Source organism: Lagopus muta, chromosome 5, assembly GCF_023343835.1.
Source record: "Lagopus muta isolate bLagMut1 chromosome 5, bLagMut1 primary, whole genome shotgun sequence".
Taxonomy (NCBI): domain Eukaryota; kingdom Metazoa; phylum Chordata; class Aves; order Galliformes; family Phasianidae; genus Lagopus; species Lagopus muta.
Window position 1 is genome coordinate 52,023,287 of NC_064437.1, and position 18,281 is coordinate 52,041,567.

General features: G+C 34.3%; 1 protein-coding gene across 4 annotated transcripts in view; it reads right to left on the reverse strand.

Moving 5' to 3' along the window:
* The window catches only part of KNDC1 (kinase non-catalytic C-lobe domain containing 1), a 57,785-nt gene that overhangs the window by 21,487 nt on the left and 18,017 nt on the right, over positions 1-18,281 (reverse strand). For all 4 annotated transcript variants that reach the window (XM_048945834.1, XM_048945833.1, XM_048945836.1 and 1 more), the window contains 4 exons: positions 12,865-13,011; positions 11,580-11,697; positions 10,188-11,203; positions 2,549-2,663 (listed from right to left, as the gene is read on the reverse strand). In XM_048945834.1, the coding sequence (XP_048801791.1) occupies positions 2,549-2,663; positions 10,188-11,203; positions 11,580-11,697; positions 12,865-13,011 (1,396 nt within the window). The remainder of the gene's footprint in view (positions 1-2,548; positions 2,664-10,187; positions 11,204-11,579; positions 11,698-12,864; positions 13,012-18,281) is intronic.

Consider the following 18,281-nt stretch of genomic DNA (forward strand, 5'->3'; position numbering starts at 1 on the left):
CCCCCCTCCCCACATAAAAGAAAAAAAACAACAACAACAATCCTAAAGCAACAAATTTGGGATTAAACATAAAAAATGCTCAACCAGGATTTTGCCTTTGATAGATGTAAATGGCAATATCACCACCACTGCAGGCAATCATAAGGCTTGAACATGAAAATAGTCATTATGTGGAGACAACTAAGACATATATGAGCACATGCAGAACTCTTCTAGATGGAATAGGATAAGATATCCTGTTTTGTACAAATAGCCATAATTGCACACACTGTCCCAGAAAAGAAATGTGATGTGGACTGTTATTTGCACGATAAAGCCCTGAAACTCTCCACAGTTTGGTAAGAAATAACAGGCTTCTAAAACTGCCTTAAATCATCAGGGTTACTTGGGAACTTATTTAACATTCTGCAATATAATAATCCATTTGGATAGCAATGTAGTCCTACTTTTTAGTCTACCATCAAACTCTTATTTTCCTACATAAGAGTCTTGTCCCAGAGTACTAGAACAGCATATTCTTAGATTATATTAAATAAGAGATCAAATTATTAATTTATTATTAAATAATACATGAGAGAAGTCTAAAAGCAATATATATATATTGTTATTATTAAATAATAAATTGAAGATGTCTAAGAAAAAAATCCATCCATTTGCTTTTGTAGTTACCTGTACAAAGCACATTTAAAGTCATTAAAATTCATTATGCTTAAGGTAAATAAAAGCTTGTGTACTACTATCTACAAACTAGACCTGAAATGCAAAGCTCTTCTGAATGAGATTCTTTAACAGCTATTTCTGCAGCACCCTTGAGAATTATTTTTGCTCACTGTCATTACTTCTCAACAGGTAAAGCCTCTGGCTCTGAATCTGTAACACTGCTCATACAAACCAGACCTCAGATCAGTACAACACAAGAATTCTCACCTGGGTCTTCTAAAGTGCCTCTAAGCATCATGAAAGCAATATCCTCTGGTAAGAGGAGAGGCAATACGCAAAGTCTCAGTAGAGACTGCAAATTCCTTTTATAGCAGGAATGAGTTAAAAAATACATGAGCAGACTAGCTTTAGAATATGTTTTCTTACTGAGGTAATTCCTGTTTAAGGTAACAGAAAAAAATAGCAATGGATTTAGAGGAAAAGGCTATTTAAGTAATAATAATTCTAAATAATAATAAATCCAGCTTATCCCAGTGTTTACTATGACTTCTGAGTTACCAATTTGGCTCTACCAGTGTTAAGACTACGATTTTTGAACACACAGTTTATACAATATCAGATTAATTACTCTCAGAATAGGCAGAAATTTATCTGGCAAAAATATTCTAAATCTGAAGACAGTATTCAAAATCAAGGTAGTTCCATTCTTCAAACACGGAATTTTAAGTAAGATACCTTCCATTTACAAGTTTTCATTATTATGTTCACTTTTACTGGCTACGTAAGGTTCAGATCATAATTTAGTTTTCACTATTGTAAAGATTTATGCATTCTCAGTGCATGTAAGTATTGTAACAGAGACTGTCTACACATATTAAACTAAACTCTAAGCTGTTATGTGCAGTTACCTGAAGCTTTCACAAACATTAGGAACATCTTATGAGGCTGAAATAATCTTTCTGCTGTGAGGTATATCAAATATCTATTTTTAAGGGTAAAGCTGCTTAAAGTGTTCATAAATCTCTTTTTATAGACAATTTCCAGTGTAACATTTTAATATAACAAAAGATAAAATAGCTGAAACTGAAAACCAAAAAAGACACACTAAGTTCTATGTAACTTACTATCCATTTCTTCATATTCAGTTACAGACTTCAAACTCATCCCTTTCCAAGCAGACAAAAGCAGGCTTTTTAAATAAAGGAAAAGGGAAGCTAGGGTGTAGTGATGGGAATCTGTTCTTTTTATAAGAACTACTAGAGATTTATTAACAGGATAGGCTAAACCAATATTCAGAATGTCAGTGGAAAGCTAGGATGATCTTCTTCCATGTCACATACAATATATTGCAATTCTGTCAAAGCACAGTTCCACGTTTCTCTCTCAGAAGTTGACTTCTGATAACTCTGCAAATAGAAGCATGGTGTACAGTAATGTAATGATGAGATCCTGGACACTATAACTAAACAATCTCGTATCACAGGAATAATGGGTCACATCAAATCAGGGAAAAGAAAGTTTAACATGTAAAAGAAACTCTTCATCCATAAGCTTCATGACAACAAGTCCCAAGCAGTTTTCTCAAAAGGCACGATACAGTTTCTCCATACCCAAAATTCCTAAACACAAAACCTGTTTATTTGCTTGAAGTCATAAAAATCTTTTCCCCTATAAAAACTATCAAAGCATAGGATAAAGAAAAAAATAAGACACTGTACAGTGTTATATCCATGTAAGAGAAGTCTAAATGGAGTAAGAATTCAAAGTCGCAGTTTAAGAGTGAATTTAGAAGTATTAGCTGTTATTTTTTCAATAAACAAAATGAAATAGTCATGATATTGTACATCAACAGAACATCACTACAGAGAACACAACATTAAGATCCTACCTGGATAATCTGTGCAAGTGTGTAAAGTCCTTAAACACTCATGACATAAAGCCCAGAGTTCATGGTCCTTCAGAGGCTTACCATACCAGGATAACAGGAGTTTTAGAGAAATCCACTGAAATAAAGAGGATGCAGAGTTATCAAAAATCATTGCAAAAAAAAAAAAAAAAAAAAAAAAAAGATGTTTTCTGATGTAATGCAAAAGAAAATCCTAATACATAATGCACACATCTAAAAAGCATTAAGAAAATTTACTGCATGCAACAGGAGAAAACTAATCATAATTCTTACTAAATATCATTACACAGTTAACTGCTATGTAATGAATCAGAAGCTTCTTAATTGCATATCAAAAGTTGAATTCAAGTGGGATTTCAGCAACATAAGCGTTTCAGGAGGAGTGGGCTGTTTGGAAGCTCTTTCTTCTCATGCTAAGTAAGGATTCTTTTAGAATGTCAAAGATGACACAATTACAGTGAGGTTACCCAGACTTAAACACAAAAATCTGAATGACTACCACCACCAAAACCTACCTACATTCAAATCCTGATTTACCCTAACAGCTACATTACAAGCCTTACCTTAAATATTCCATCAATATGTCTTGCTCCTCTGTGAAAGATGTTAACAATATTGACAGAATTAACAACAGGTTTACTTAAAGCACATTAATTGGCTTATAATCACTGGATGTTCAATTTGCAATGACTATTTTTTTTCCTCTTTATCAATTTAGCTTTTGATATCTGAAAAATACTTTAATGTGACAAAGATACCACTCCACATAAGCTGCTCCTCAGAGAATCAATATTTTAAGCTCTCTGATTTTCTTCTTTTTGTGTATTTTTTTTAATAGAACCTGACACAACGATACTACACAGATATCTTCCAGACCATGCTGTGCTGATCGAAGAGATTATCAACCTTATTTTACAACAACTGAACATAATGATCACTATTTATCTATCAAAGGAACATTAAAAAACAACTCACCATAGGCAGAAACCTCTGGATTAGAGCAGACCCACACACTATTTTAAAACAACATGGCATATTTTCTGTTGCATGTGCAGTCTCTAAAACAGTTATCTATGTCTAAATATCAGCGTTAGGCCAGGTCAGAGAAAAAAAAACTACTGACATCAATTCAAGATTAACTCTGGAAAAATAAATGCATAACTGGAACACATGAATTAGAAATAAAAACTAAAATCTCAGAACCATTTTGCTACTGCTTAATGAACATCTTTATATCTCAATCAATGTTCACAATATTTGTCTCGTGCACAACTACAGTACGTTATTTTTGACACATCAGTTTCTGCACTGTCATACACTGTGACTTATTTTTCATGGCCCTGGATACAAAACTCCCTTCATGAAGCAGTATTCAGGCTTATCATAAAACAGGTAATGAATAAACTATTGCATCACCTTTAATCAATCAACAAATAACTTCCCTGCAATCTACAAAGAAGAGAAAAAGAACCATATTAATTTCTGTAGCTGAAACTTTGTTGATAATTCAATACTACCCAGAAGATAGTTCACAATAAACGTAACAACTTGGTTACATACTGTTTAAATATTCCTTAAAGGTGAACCAGAGAAGTTACTAATATTTCTTAAGATGTGCCATCAAAATCACTTTTTTTTTTGTAAACTAAAAGTATTCTATTTTCTGCCTACCTTTAACACACAAAAAATGAATGTAGTGCTTTTATTATCCTATGCCCCATTGTGTCATGTTATAAAGAATTAGTAACTCCAGAACAAACAGATTTGAAGCTGGGTAATCTAGTTAAGTTTTATGCTCAAGTTTTGTTATTAACATCATCTCTGAGTTAAACATTATTTTACAAATGTGTTGCTTCATTATATCTAGAAATAACTGTAATAAAGAGACATCAATTATGCACCAGGGAGGAAGAGGTCAGAAAGTAAAAAGAATGAATTAATCTAAAGAATATTTGAAAGAGATCTTCACACTGTTGACTAATTACTATCCCCGAGCAGAGCTGAGTTCCCCCTCCATAACATACTTGTTTTCAAGTGCCTCAGAAATGCATTTGCTTGCAGACATTTTACAATAAAAAAATGGAGCTAAAGCTTCAAATTCATCTCAGAGAGTTGACACAAGTAAGGGGAAATAAAGAGAAATACCACAGATTGAATAGAACACTTCAGAATGTGGGAATGTGTGTCATATTTCCCTCTAAGAGAATCCCTCCTCTTGAAGTTTATGTCCCTAGAGGCACTAAAAGCTGCAGCAGAGAGATTGGCTTCCTGCATTCTGTATACAAATCACCTCTGACTTCAGGAGGTGGTGACGAACAGCTAGCAAGGGGAAGAAGAATCTCTCACTAAACTAGAGATTGAAGTCAGCTGTACAGCAGAAAACTGAAAGGTATTTCTCATCAGCTTCAGGATATCAAAGCTCTCCAGAGGAAGAAAGAAACAACAGAAAGATCTTCAAGCACAGCAAGAAAGTAGTAATAAACTCTAAGACCAGCAGCAGAAGTTTATGATAAGAAAGAGGAAAGTGTCAGTGATAGATAACAAAATGGGATGAAAAGGTGCCAAAAACTTAAATTCTGTCTCAGAAGAAAAAATGATGCAGGAAAAGCAAATCTTAGCAGAAGTGAAAATCAGTGCCATTCACAAGACAGTCAAATTAACCTGATACACACACATAACAAAAAGATGCAGTCTGGTTACAGATTGGTGAATGCTACTGAGATGCATATCCTCATTGTCCATCTCTGACAATCATCCTAAAGAAGTTTATCTCCTGTAGGGATCTCTAGGGATTGTAATAACTGACTGAATTAAGAGTGTCCCTTACTGTAATTCACGTCCCCCTCACATCCCTGACCACATCAATTTTTTCAGGTATCTTTTTCCAGGAATAAGTCATATTTCTAATGTCCCTTGTTACTCCCAATGCTCACCTACCCCAACTGGAAAGAGAGGAATTTGGAGGACTTCTTCTCAAGAGCCCCACAGACCTGCTGGGGACTTGCTCTAATATTTTGTGGAAGTTATCCAATATACTGAATGTACATGATAATACACAATTCATCACATATTTACATTTGTGACGAAGAATACAAGAATTGGTAAAAAATATTTTTCTAATAAAAAATAGTAATCTCAACCTAGGTTATTTAAGCATCAAGGCAAGTACTTTACTCAATTCACATTCACGTTCTGTTGAATATGCTTACGTTTTGGTAAACACTTAGGTGGAAATCTTCCTTACATAGATATATGTCTCAGGCTTTTTTATTTGTTTTTAAAGTTGCTGATTGTAGCTATTGTTCTTTCCTACAACTTTTTTTTTTTTTTTTAAATACAAAACCTCAACTAACCGAGAAAAATCCTGGAATGCTGGAAAACTTGGTCAAAATTCTTGGTCAAACAGCTTATAGCATGTTTTGTTTCTCAACCGCCTACTCAGGTATTTTAGCAAAACAAGATCAAAACAATCCTTCAACATCTGTAGGACCTCAAGTCAGTTAAGTCAATATTTTAATACTGATTAAAACTTTTATTCTAGGTCATTGCCATTAATGTTGCATCAGAGAGCAAACATGACAGTTCAGTGCCTCTTCTGAAATTTTTCTTCATGTTTTAAAATGCACCTCTTCATATGAAGAATTACATACCCATTTTTAAAGCGTTTTTCCACAGCACAAAATTCTTTGACAGTATGTAAAAACCATGAATGATTACTGCCTATACCTACATACTAATGACATTTTACTGTATGCCAAAAAGACTGTATTTTAAATGCCACTTGTTAAGAAAACGATGCTTTTCATTGGTGCTGTAAAGATTACTTAGTAAATCTATTATTTCATTAATTGTTGTTACCAGAACTGCCCAAACTGTAAAAATGATGCCAATATACTATATTCTTTGAACATAACACTAGCATATTTTTAACAGCCAAATCAAGTAAAATTTCATTATAATTTACTTAATAAGTACTATTTGGGAATAGACATTTTTTTCTTTCCTTCAAGTGGTATTTCTCCAGTTCAAATGTCATTCTCAACCTTTCACTTTCTCTCATGCTTGACTGGATATGAATGACAAACAGAAAACAAACATATATGCCAAATTCCTGTTAATCCTGTCCACATGAAGACCACAGCACTCGAATCACATAGAAACATTTAAATGTGTTAGAGATGATATACACCTGATTGTAATGAAATTGGTTAGAGAAATAAGAGATCCCCACTCAAACTTGAAGTGAAAAATATTTATTTATGGCATGCAAGACTATAAAAACCTCTGAGAAAACCCTCACAAGATACATTGCAGAAGCCAGACAAAAGCAAGCATTTTTTAGTAATGCCTACTAGCATTAAAGCACACAACATTAAAAAGCAGTTTTGGGATATTAGAAAAATATTGTCCACTGGAGAAGTATTAGTGACAGATAAGAAAAAAAGACTGTCTGTTCTCCAGAGTAGACAAGGTTGATCTTCAGCCAGATGGAACCAATATTGCACATTCTCTAAAGAACAAGAAATATTTAAAGACATTCTAGAGGTACTCTCCTAAAAGCTGTAAGTATGTTCATCTGTTATAGAAAACTAGTGAAAGAGCAGCACTGTAAATCTTCTGAAGCTTTATCCATTTATCCCAGAAGATAAAATTACATTACTGGAGCTTCATGGGGTTTTTTTGTCTTTGTAGCAAATGAACAAACCCTTGGAGTTGAAGTTGCTTTTTTTTTTTCCCCGTATTCAGTAAAATTCTGGCAATAAGAAATGAAAGGGAACTTGAAAGCGTAGAGAGAAATCAGGTGCAACTCCTTCATATAACAGATAGCACAGCATGATTTTATTTTTGCAATTGTCAGGAAGAAAGACAGAGGCAAGCAATTCAGAAGCCTGAGGAAAAAAATATGTCTTGGAAGAGACACACACAAAAAAGCAGCAGAAAACATTTAAAACAAATAAAGCAAAACAACCCAAATCCTTACATAAGACAACATAGAATTCTCCTTAGACTTCAGCAACTACTGAAAATGAATGACCCTGCTAGAGTATGACCTCAAGAAAACAAATTACCATGCTAGACACTGAGCTTTTCAGGGTACAGACAGCTACTTCAGGTTCCTTTTATTTGCAAGAAGCCCAGGTATTGCTCACGTATACTGATACATCTAAAAGCACTTTTTTGTTCCTCCAGCAGTTCAAGATAAAACTCTGATTACTGAAGACCAACACACAAATTTAAGATGTTCTGAAGAATGGTAGAACATGAATGTTTGGTGGAGTTTATGACCAAAGAAAAAAGAAAGAAAAAAAGTATGAATCTGTAAAACCTGCTAGCTTACAGAAAACATCAGCCACTCTGTTGTCTTAATTTCAGAATACGTGCACTAATACAGTACTTATTTGGGTAGCTGGATTACCTTTGCTAATTCACAGTGATTGTGCTGCAAGTTCAGTGAGAGCAAGATAACCTCACTTCTACTAAAAGCCTACTTATTTCAGAGAATGAAGTTCTGCTCAGATGGAAAGAATAGTCATTGATGATGAAATATTTGAAGAAAAAGAGGATTTCAGAAGAAAGGGCAGACTAATCTGAAAACATACTTAATCTGCTGTGTGCTAAATCCAATCACTGCTGCAGGAAAAGAAAACAGGACATTTGCTTCAGCTTTTAGATTCTGGAAGAAGTTTGGGAAAGCATAATTCAGAAAAAGATTATTTTCTTGAAAGTGTCTTCATGTACCCAAACAAACTTAAACTATTGTACTGATAATCCACTAAAGACAGAATATATGTCTTATTTCAACAGATTTATTCCCCTCTAAAGAAGTCTTGTCAATGCAGTCAATTTATTTTCTTAAGAGATGGCAGCTTATTCATCATACCTCTCTAGTTAAGAGGCTGAAGGAAAGCAACTGAAGAATAGTATCTTTATTCCTTGGACAAAAACAAAAAACAACAACAACAAAAAAAAAACCCAAAAAAACCTAACTGACTGGAATTGCTCTGCTCCTTGTTAAGTAATCAATTTCTGCAAAATAAAGCATGCTCATGTATGACCATAGGAACAAATGGCAGTAAAAGCAGAAGAGTTTGGAGTGACTATAGATCTGATTGTTCTTTTGCACTCCCTTCTGATTATGTGGACCTGCATAGCTCAGAGCAGGAAGGAGAAAAAAAAAAAAAACACACAAAAAAAAACACAGAAGGGGGGACACGTCTTTAACAAATGAATATTTCACTAGAGTCTGAAGAAAATCTTGTGGGACTTAAAACCAAATAAAGGAGTCAAAATGCATATAACGAGTAACTCCCTCAAAGAGCTAAACCTTGCCACATGTTTCTTATTCATATTTACTATCTTCCTTCACTGAGAAGAAAGTACAAATTATTGAAGGAATAAGACAGAGGAAAGAAAAAGAGGCAGAACAAATTCCTTTTTTTTTTTTTTTTTTTTTTCTTTTTTCTTTTTTCTCTTTTTAAAGCCATGGACTAAAAGCTGTTCACACATTCTAGGTCACTGCTTCAGTTCAGGTGTCCAGGCAAGGTGAAAAGGGGAACCAATACAAACTGAAAATAACTCTAAATACATGGGATGTCAGGAAGACAGGCAATTAGAGATGGAGAACAAAAGCGAGACGTCAGCTGAAAACAGGAAATATTTACTTTAACCAAAGCAGAATTTCTGGAAATTGAGTGGGTAAGGTTTGTGCTGCTCATTTTTTCCAAGTCAAAGAGAGGCTGGAGGAGCATCAGCCATCCTGCATTCTTAGTAAGCAACTCTCTCAATCACAAGGGCTATCTCTCTTTGAGTACTGCACCAAAGAAAATCATTAACTCAGAGACCAAACTTGTCCACCCTGAGAATCTATAATTTGAAGAGACAAGTGACCATGCTACACTATCAACAAATTGTAGCAGACTAATATCAGCTTTCCCTTTTCACATTTGGCTACAGATACAGAGACAAAATGCTTGAGACAACACACTTATCATATTGTGCACATTTGAATTCTATCATGAAATACACATAACACACAAAAGCTGTCATTGAAGAGCACAGAATACAGTATATGTACAGTTTTCAAAAGCCTAAATGTACATGTGGATTAAAAAAGTGGAGTCTTTTCCTCTCCTGAAGCAGATAGGATATTGCCATTGATTTCGGTAAGGTCAGGTTTACAACCAGAAACTGCAATTTCCATAAGCATGTGGCAGGCAAACTGCAAGGTAGTGAACTTCATGGATTGACAGTAACATAAAAGGATTAAAAATTTACATATGCTTTGGTAATGCTTTTTAACATATGTAATTAGCTATGAATTATGCAACTCTGACAAACTAGCAACTATACTCCAGTACCATTTGTAAAAAAAAAAAAAAAAATCAAAGCCGATTTTGTAATTTCACTGTAGCACATTACTTTTAAATTACTTTTAAAGAGAAAAAAGCATCACCACATTTCCAATTTTAACTCTCAAAGTGTGCAGACTAGCAAAATTTGATTTTTCAGGATGCTAAAGGAAGGGAGAGAGGGATGGAAAGCAAACACGCAGTATTTAAGTCATTTCCTCTCCACATAAGTGACCACAGCAACTATACAATGAAGACTTTATTTTTACTACCTGCTCATTACTTCTGATTTCTGACCCTCTGCCTCCACAAAGATTATCTTCATTATTGTTTGCGCTCAATGCACCGCTGCTTAATTCTGGAGACCTAATTAGGTTTGATCCATATCTGCTCCCACTGGGTTTTGTTGTTAAAACTGAAGTCATCTTGTTAAAGTGCGATAAGGAATTTTCATTTGACCCTTGAAAAGTTTCAGTACAGTCTTCCAACGCCATGTAATTGTCTAGCTTTTTTACTCCAGTAATTGATTGATTTGGGCTTTTTAGCATACCAGTTGTATTGGACACTTCAGAGGTAGCATCAGAACAGTCTTCTTTATGATCAGATGAAATAAAACCTATCTTTTTACCATTAATAAGTAACATGTGTTCTTCTAGATTCATGCCAGACACTTGTGTACGCACACAAGAAGCCTCTAACTGAAGATCAGTAACCTGGTGATGCTTTGGTTCTGTTTTTGATGGACTACTAATAGCAAGTGAATTAAGATTTCTCTTAGAAAAACCAACCTCATTATTATTGTCTAGAGGTAGCGACTCATGCATAAGCAAGTGATTTTTCCTATCTATTGGTCCATTGTTGGTTACAGATGTAAAAAAGTGATTTGTTTCTGTAGGTTCAAGTGGTAGCTTTGGAAAAGTTTTAATTTTTCTCAAAGAACCCTTCTTAAAAACGCCATCTCTCTCCAGGTCATTAACACATGATTTTATATCCAAAGCAACACTAGCAAAACCATCAGTATATACTGCATGTTTGTCCTCTTTGCTCTTTTTCTCTTCAGTTGCAAGTAGAGAATGTTGAGTTTTTTCATTATCCAGATCAATTTGCATTTCCTTTAAGCTACTTTCTCTGCCAGTCACCACGGGAACTACAGAAGAGTCTTTATGACAAGTAGCTGCTACATCTTCTGCTGCAGATGAATCACCTATGTTGTATCTCTCATTTGAGTATAATTTAGATCCCAAACTTTTCTGAAACACTCTTCCTTTCCACATGTTATCACAGGCATCTAGATGCAAAAACAACGCTTATATTAAATGTGTATTTAAGTCTTCTAATCTTTCCTAATAAATCTTTATATTACTTAACAGTGGTAGCTGAAAAAGCATCTTCAGTTACAAAAATTATGTTAAAAAAATGCAATGATTTCAGGACAAGTCACTCATAACACTCTGTATAGAGAGTCAAAATAAGGTAAAATACATTTTGGATAAATTTATTACATTCATTTAGAGTTTTGTCCCCTGCTCCCCACCTCCAATCATAAACATTTATGAATTCAATACTGAAAAAGGAACCCAGAACAGGAAAGTATATACAGTATTTTAGAAATCTTTAGATATGCTACAATTTAAAATTCTAGCTTAAGTATATTTTAAGCTTACCTTGAGAAGCACCAAATGATTCAATTGAAAGAACCCTTCTTCCAACAGCAGACAGGCTTCGACAAATACTACTTGATGAAGCAATCTTCAGTTTTTCCTCACATAATGACAAAATACTCTAGAGAAAATTAGTGTTAAATACTTATTTAATAATGAATAGATACGTGAATTTTGAGTAAAGTGAATCATGTTAACTTGCACAGTACATCTGAAATTATAAGATGTTACACTGGAGAGGTCTTTCTTGCACAGTTCATTATATTCTACATTTCTATTATGTCGTTGAATTCATTTATCATTTTTACCATGGGCTATCATGAGATTATTTAATACAGTTCAAGTTCTAGCCTACAGTTAGAACACACTGAACAACTGATAAAAATTAATCATCTTAACTGTCATCCTGCATGAATAATGTACTGCAAATGTAAAAAGCTAGCATGGATTATTTTTTAAGCAGCTAGCAATGCACTTGAATCAAGCAATATGATTGCCCTCAGTACTCCCACTACTCCCATCTGCTCAACCAAGAGTCCAGTGAAAAAGGAAGGGAAAAGTATAGATAATTACAAAACAACGTTTATGCACTACTATAGGCCAGCCTTGGTTCACTCCATTTTTTGGGTAGCCTGAGCAGCCAGCAACAGTTTTCAGGTATTACAGACCAATTGCTACACAATCCCTTTCCTGACATGATCTGAAGTATATTAACAGAAATCCAGGAGCTGATCAAGCAAGCTCTATAACAATAACAGTCTCTTGCTTGGACAGTCCTCAACCAGAGAATGAGTATTAATTGCTTTGTGGAAACAAATCTATTCATTCCTCTGCTGCAACATTCTTTCTGCAAAGTATTGATCAAGGGTACAATGCCAGTTTAAAAGTACACTATCAGCTCAGAAGGAAAAGACAAACACAATTTTCAAGCAGAACTAAAGCCAAGGTAAGTTACGTTTATACAACTGTTATATTCCATAAATTAAAAATTAAATAGGAAGTAAAAGTTAACGAGGAGGTTTAGATCCACAAGCGTTACATCCAGTTCTCTTAAAAATGGAATCACCCCAAGTCATTTACAGTTGATATCAAAAACGTATTTCTACTAGGTTAGGAAAAGAGCAGCAATTCTGCTGAGCCTGGGAAAACTTCAGCTTTGCAGTAAAGACCAAGCATATTACATATAAATAGCATTTCTATTAATAATCACACATGCATATGCATTTCTGTCATTTTTTTTTCAATGGAAAATTATGGAGAGGTTTTTTGTTTGTTTGTTTGTTTTTACCTCAATATCTGGCCTATTTTCAGGATTCTCCTCTTGCATTTGTTCCAAGAGAGTATGCAGATCTTGCCCAAATTCTGATTCTGTCTCTGGTTCTACTATATATTCAATAGCTGCTTTCAATGTGGCACCCAAGGAATAGATGTGTGCCTGTATTGAGTTGGAAAAAAAAAAAAAGACATTGAATATATTACCAATTCTCTTGTCAAAAGAGCTCTGAGAACATAAGGGAAATATCTCACATTGTTTGCATTTTTTAACTTATCAGGTAACAGTTTACTGGTTAGTTGAATTTAAACAGAATAGGAAGAAGTAAAAGGGGCATCAGTTCTGCTTTGTGGAATATGCTCACTAAAGACAAAAAGAAATAACCCCTTGGTCCCGTTAGAACTGTTATTTTTTCTCACTAACCAGTACTAAACTGTTCATTAGTTACTTTTAAAAATAAAACCCAGCTGGGTGTGCCGGTAAGTGGAATTTAAGTTAGAAACATGCTGTAAGATTGAAGTGACATTATCTGTTACCAGTAAAAGTATTTGACAAATTAAACTTACTATCAAGGTAAAAGAGAATGAGCAGAAACAGTATAGCACAATACCATTTCCTTGCCTCAGAAGATACTTACGGATTCTAAGAATTACTCCATATTTGCATACTCTCTTTCTGTTAAAGCCCACAACTTTGCAATTAGCACAAACAAAATGAGCTGAGCAAGTGATGCTCTCACATCCAGTGCTAATTGTATTTATTTTTTCCATACAATACAGCTATCTCTTATTTCAAATTTTATTTATTTATTTGCTAAAAAGCAACCATCTCAGATCTGTTTTAGTAGCAATGGTAATTTATCCACAATGGCTTGTACTTTAATTGCACATTCCGTTCAGTGGATGCAATTCAGTAAAATATTAATAAAATTTTTGAGTAAAAACTTGCAAAAAATAGATCAATATATAGATGTAGTACAGTCAAATTCAAATTTACTGAAAACCAGGGAAAAAAAGTGTTCAAATGAAACAATGTTCAAATAAAATAATGAAATTTTGTGTCTTAAGAATCTGTCTGTACAAGGAAGGCTAAGATAAAAAGTGATTTGCCCCCTCTGCACCTGATCTTTTCATTAAAGCATGTTAGCACCTCTAATGGAGGGGAGACTGTATAATTTCTGTTGCAAGATCAAAACAGTCAATAGTAGCAGAAGGACATGGAACTACAAAGCCTAAGCATCTAAACCACTAACAGGAAGGCAATTTTTTCTTCATACTTTCAAAAGTTATTCCTACCGCCACCCACACACATTCCAATTGCAGAGAAACAATCTCTAATCCAGACTAACAGAGTTACTCACAACGGAAATATACTTCTCAGAAATAAATATTTAGAGGATGATGATCTTACAGTTCGATAATTTAAACTTGCTGTAAAACAAACTAGCTATAAATTAACACCTTTTTAAAGTCCACCTTAAAACAGGCCAGTAATTATTGAGACAAAAAACTAGAATTATGCTTATTTTCCAGTGTGCAGAAGAAATTTAACTAAAATTCCTTCTCCAATTCCTGAACATGTATGAAGATTGTTGTATAACTTTTTTCCCCAGACTGCTTCATAGGGTTTTGAGCAATGAGAAAGAACTGTCAAACTTACTGCTTTTGATATTAAGCTTTGTTTCAGTGAGACAACACATCTTATTAGATCATTTATTAAAGGACACCGTAACACAAAATTCTACATATAAATCATGAAAAAAAAATAAATCAGTAAGAACAGAAAAGAAATGTTTTAAGAATTTAAAGCTCTATTTATCTATCTAAATGTTTTAAGAATTTAAGCTCTAAATAGCTTTTTCTACAAACATAACTATACTGTGGGAATTTATATACTTGATACGAGTTATTCAATATACTTGATATGACCTACAAGAACATGACATCAATGACATTATTTGATACGACCTGCAACAAGAGACTGTTAAAAGAAGAAATTAGTAACTCCTCTAAAAAATGTTGGAAAGAAATTGTAATGTACAAGTTATTGAAACTTAACATTCAAATATAAGCAGTATATCCAGAAACTCACTTAAGGTGGACTTATACCAAAAAGACCGAATAATGTCATAATACCAGATGAAGTAATACTGTATGTGAACACATCTGAACTCAGAAGGTACTGCTGAACAGAATAACCAGTTTAAATCTCTCTATTCTAATTTCAGCAAAGGGTAAAAGAAGTTTTATTTGGAAAATATGCTTTCAGACTAACAAATGATTGCTATAGAATTGATATCAAAGCTTCACAGATGATACTTTAAGACAATATATCACTAATGTGAATTTTGCATCATGCAGCAAAAGTAACAATACCTAGTATACATACTCTATCAGTGAATCCTGCACTTTTATTTATTTGATATAGTGTTGTATAAAATACAAGTGTTAAGGTTTACAGATGCAACAGCAGGAAATAAAAAGAAATCTGCTTATTCATTTGTAGGGTAAAAGAAAAAGAACAAAAAGAACACAGCAACTAAGCCTACAGGAACAGACAGTGTTGTCATGCTTGGCATGTCTTTAACAACTCACATCAAGAGGCTATACCTGTAGTCCTGAAGTAAGAATTACAAATAGTTTACCTCAAATAGTTGGCTTACTTGAAACATTTCTTCTTCCTTTTATTGCCATTTAACAAGCAGATTACTTCTGGAAACCTGGGGGGACTATAATATGGATAACATGGATAATAAATTCTTGTCCCTGCCTTCTCTTTTTAAGCAGTTGTGGAATTTTGAACATGTGTGTAGACATAACTCTCAAGCAATTTTATCATTTAGACATTACTTGTACATTTAGGTCTCCAGAAAACGTGTATGATTCTTCATTTACAGAACGTTGTGTCTATTCTAAATAGATGGTGCTTAAGCTTATATAAGATTACGTAGACTTCTCTTGGTAAGGAATGTAATCTCGCTGCATAAAAAACTCAAATATCAGCTCCAAAAGCAGGACAGAAATGAGGAAAACTACTTTGAGGGAACAAGAAAACCCACCTTCTAAAAAAATTTCTTCATCCACTTAATTATGAACGTGGATGCGATAGGACATAGAAAAAGGAAGGGCAGAGTGATATATTACCTCACCTCACTTTTTTCAACTAATCTCTGTTCACAGTGGGGAACTTGCATCCCCTGGTCTCCATGATCTCCAAACATTTGAGTCTAGAAATTTTTAATTCTTTGCAGGCAAAGAAAGAAAGGTGAGGTCAGATAGATTTATAACATACCAACATGTTTTGCTTCTACTGATTTCAAAAAGAGTTGCATATTTTGAGGAACCTCTTACATAGGAAAATGAAGGACTTATTTTACCCTTATTTATTTTGCCACAAACACAACACAATTTTATAAACACACTGCTTTCTATTTCATCCATATGTGTATTTAGCAAATACATTTTCACAGGTACATTTTAACATGGTATTTCTCCCCTCTCCCCCCGTCTGGATCTCCCTTCCACTTCCCCTCCTTAAAGATTCATAGAGAGCAAGAAGGTCACCTCTTGGTCTCCTTTTCTCCAACTAGACAACCCAAGTGCCCTCAGGCTCTCCTCACTGGACATGCCTTCTAGCCTTTTCACTAGCTTTGTTGCCTGCTTCCAAATGTATTCGAGTACCGGAACTTGATTTTTTATATTATGGAGCCCAGAACTGCACACAATATTCAAGGTTCAGCTGCAGTGACACTAAATATAGCAGGAGAAATACCTCTTTTGATCAGCTGGCTATGCTGTGTTTAATACACCTAAAAATTCAGTTTACCCTCTTGGCTGTCAGAGCACATTGTTAGCTCATGTTGAGTCTGCTGCTGTCAACCAGCACCCCCACATCCCTCTCTAATGAGTTGCTCTCCAGCCACTCATCTTCCAATCTTTATGTGAATTTCTGGACACAGATATTAGACTTACAGAGTGTAGAAAGCATAAAGAAGAACAGATTTCTTGCTTCAACATGACATATTTCACATCATCACAGTATACCACTTTGCTTTTATTAAGGTATCCATGAAAAAACTGTTCTTTAGCTCAACTTAACCTTAAGCCTTTTATCTTAAGTGGAGCAATGAGAAAATTAGTTTATGGTCATCCACTAGGTGGGGTATTCTCCAAATTCATGCATCAAAAATGCTGCTTTTACTTATCACACTGCTTAAGAAGTTGTTTTCACCTTCTGGGAGAAATTCAAGATGATAAATGCAGTAGATAAAGTAAATTCACATATGTAAAAGATCTGATGCCCACTAAAACTGACTGCTCTCAGTGAAATTAACCTCACAATCTAAATTTCCCCCCTTCCAGTGAAGATTTTGTCTCTTGTGAGGGGCAGCGAGGGAGGTATTAACCATAAACCAAGAAATGGTTTTAAACCCTAAGGAGAATGAATTATAGGAATTGCTACATTGCAGAAGTTGATAACTAGCATGCATTTCAAGAAAGATTCAAAAGGGAAAAGACAAATTAAAACAAATAAACAACAACAATCAACTTTCTTCACAGTTCCTAAAGCAGCTTTCAAGTCAAAGACCATAAGCAACTTGTAACAAGTACCTTGGCCATGATGGTAAGACTATATTACTCTATCAGCTTGGAGGGGAAAAAAACAAAAAACAAAAAACAAAAATAAAAAATAAAAAACACAGGGAAGGAGAAGTTACATTAAAATCCAGATCTGGAGACCTGGCTTTCTAAGGAGTACATCCACACTTAATCCAAAGTAGCAAGGACCACAGTATGCATTACTGGGAAGGCCACTGGGGAAATAACATGCTTTAAAAATCAAAACAGTAACACAAAGAAAAGCTGTCCTCGGGAAAGCCACAAGTATGATGTGAGGTCCTGAATATTTTCTTTTCAGAAAGGGAGCTCTATGTTTGAGAAAAATTTGAAGATTACAAACATACAAATGGCTTCAAAGATGCATTCTAATTATACTAAATTGTTTTCCAAGACAAAGGCGTAGCAAGACTCAAAAGTAATAAAATAAATATTCAGAAAGTTAAGATGACACTTTTTTTAATCTTCAGGCTTAGGCAGAGAACAGTTTCTGACAGCACTAAAGTTTTATACTATCAGTAAAATATATTCAAAAAGGTATCCATCAGTTCCAATCCAAAGTTATGTGGCTTGCTGCATACCATTTTATGATCAGTTCACACTACAGGAAGTGAAATCAGAGAATAATGATGTACTCCTGTTTGAAAACTCTATAAATTAAAAGATCAGGAGAGGAAGCAAAAACTCCAGGCCTACACAGAGCATGACAGAGGCTCTGTTGTATCAATGCTTGGCAGGGCTCAAGAACTAGGCTTCTATTGGAGCTCATATTTGCAGAAAAACAATGCAGAAAAAAACCTCACAAAAGAGCTTTTG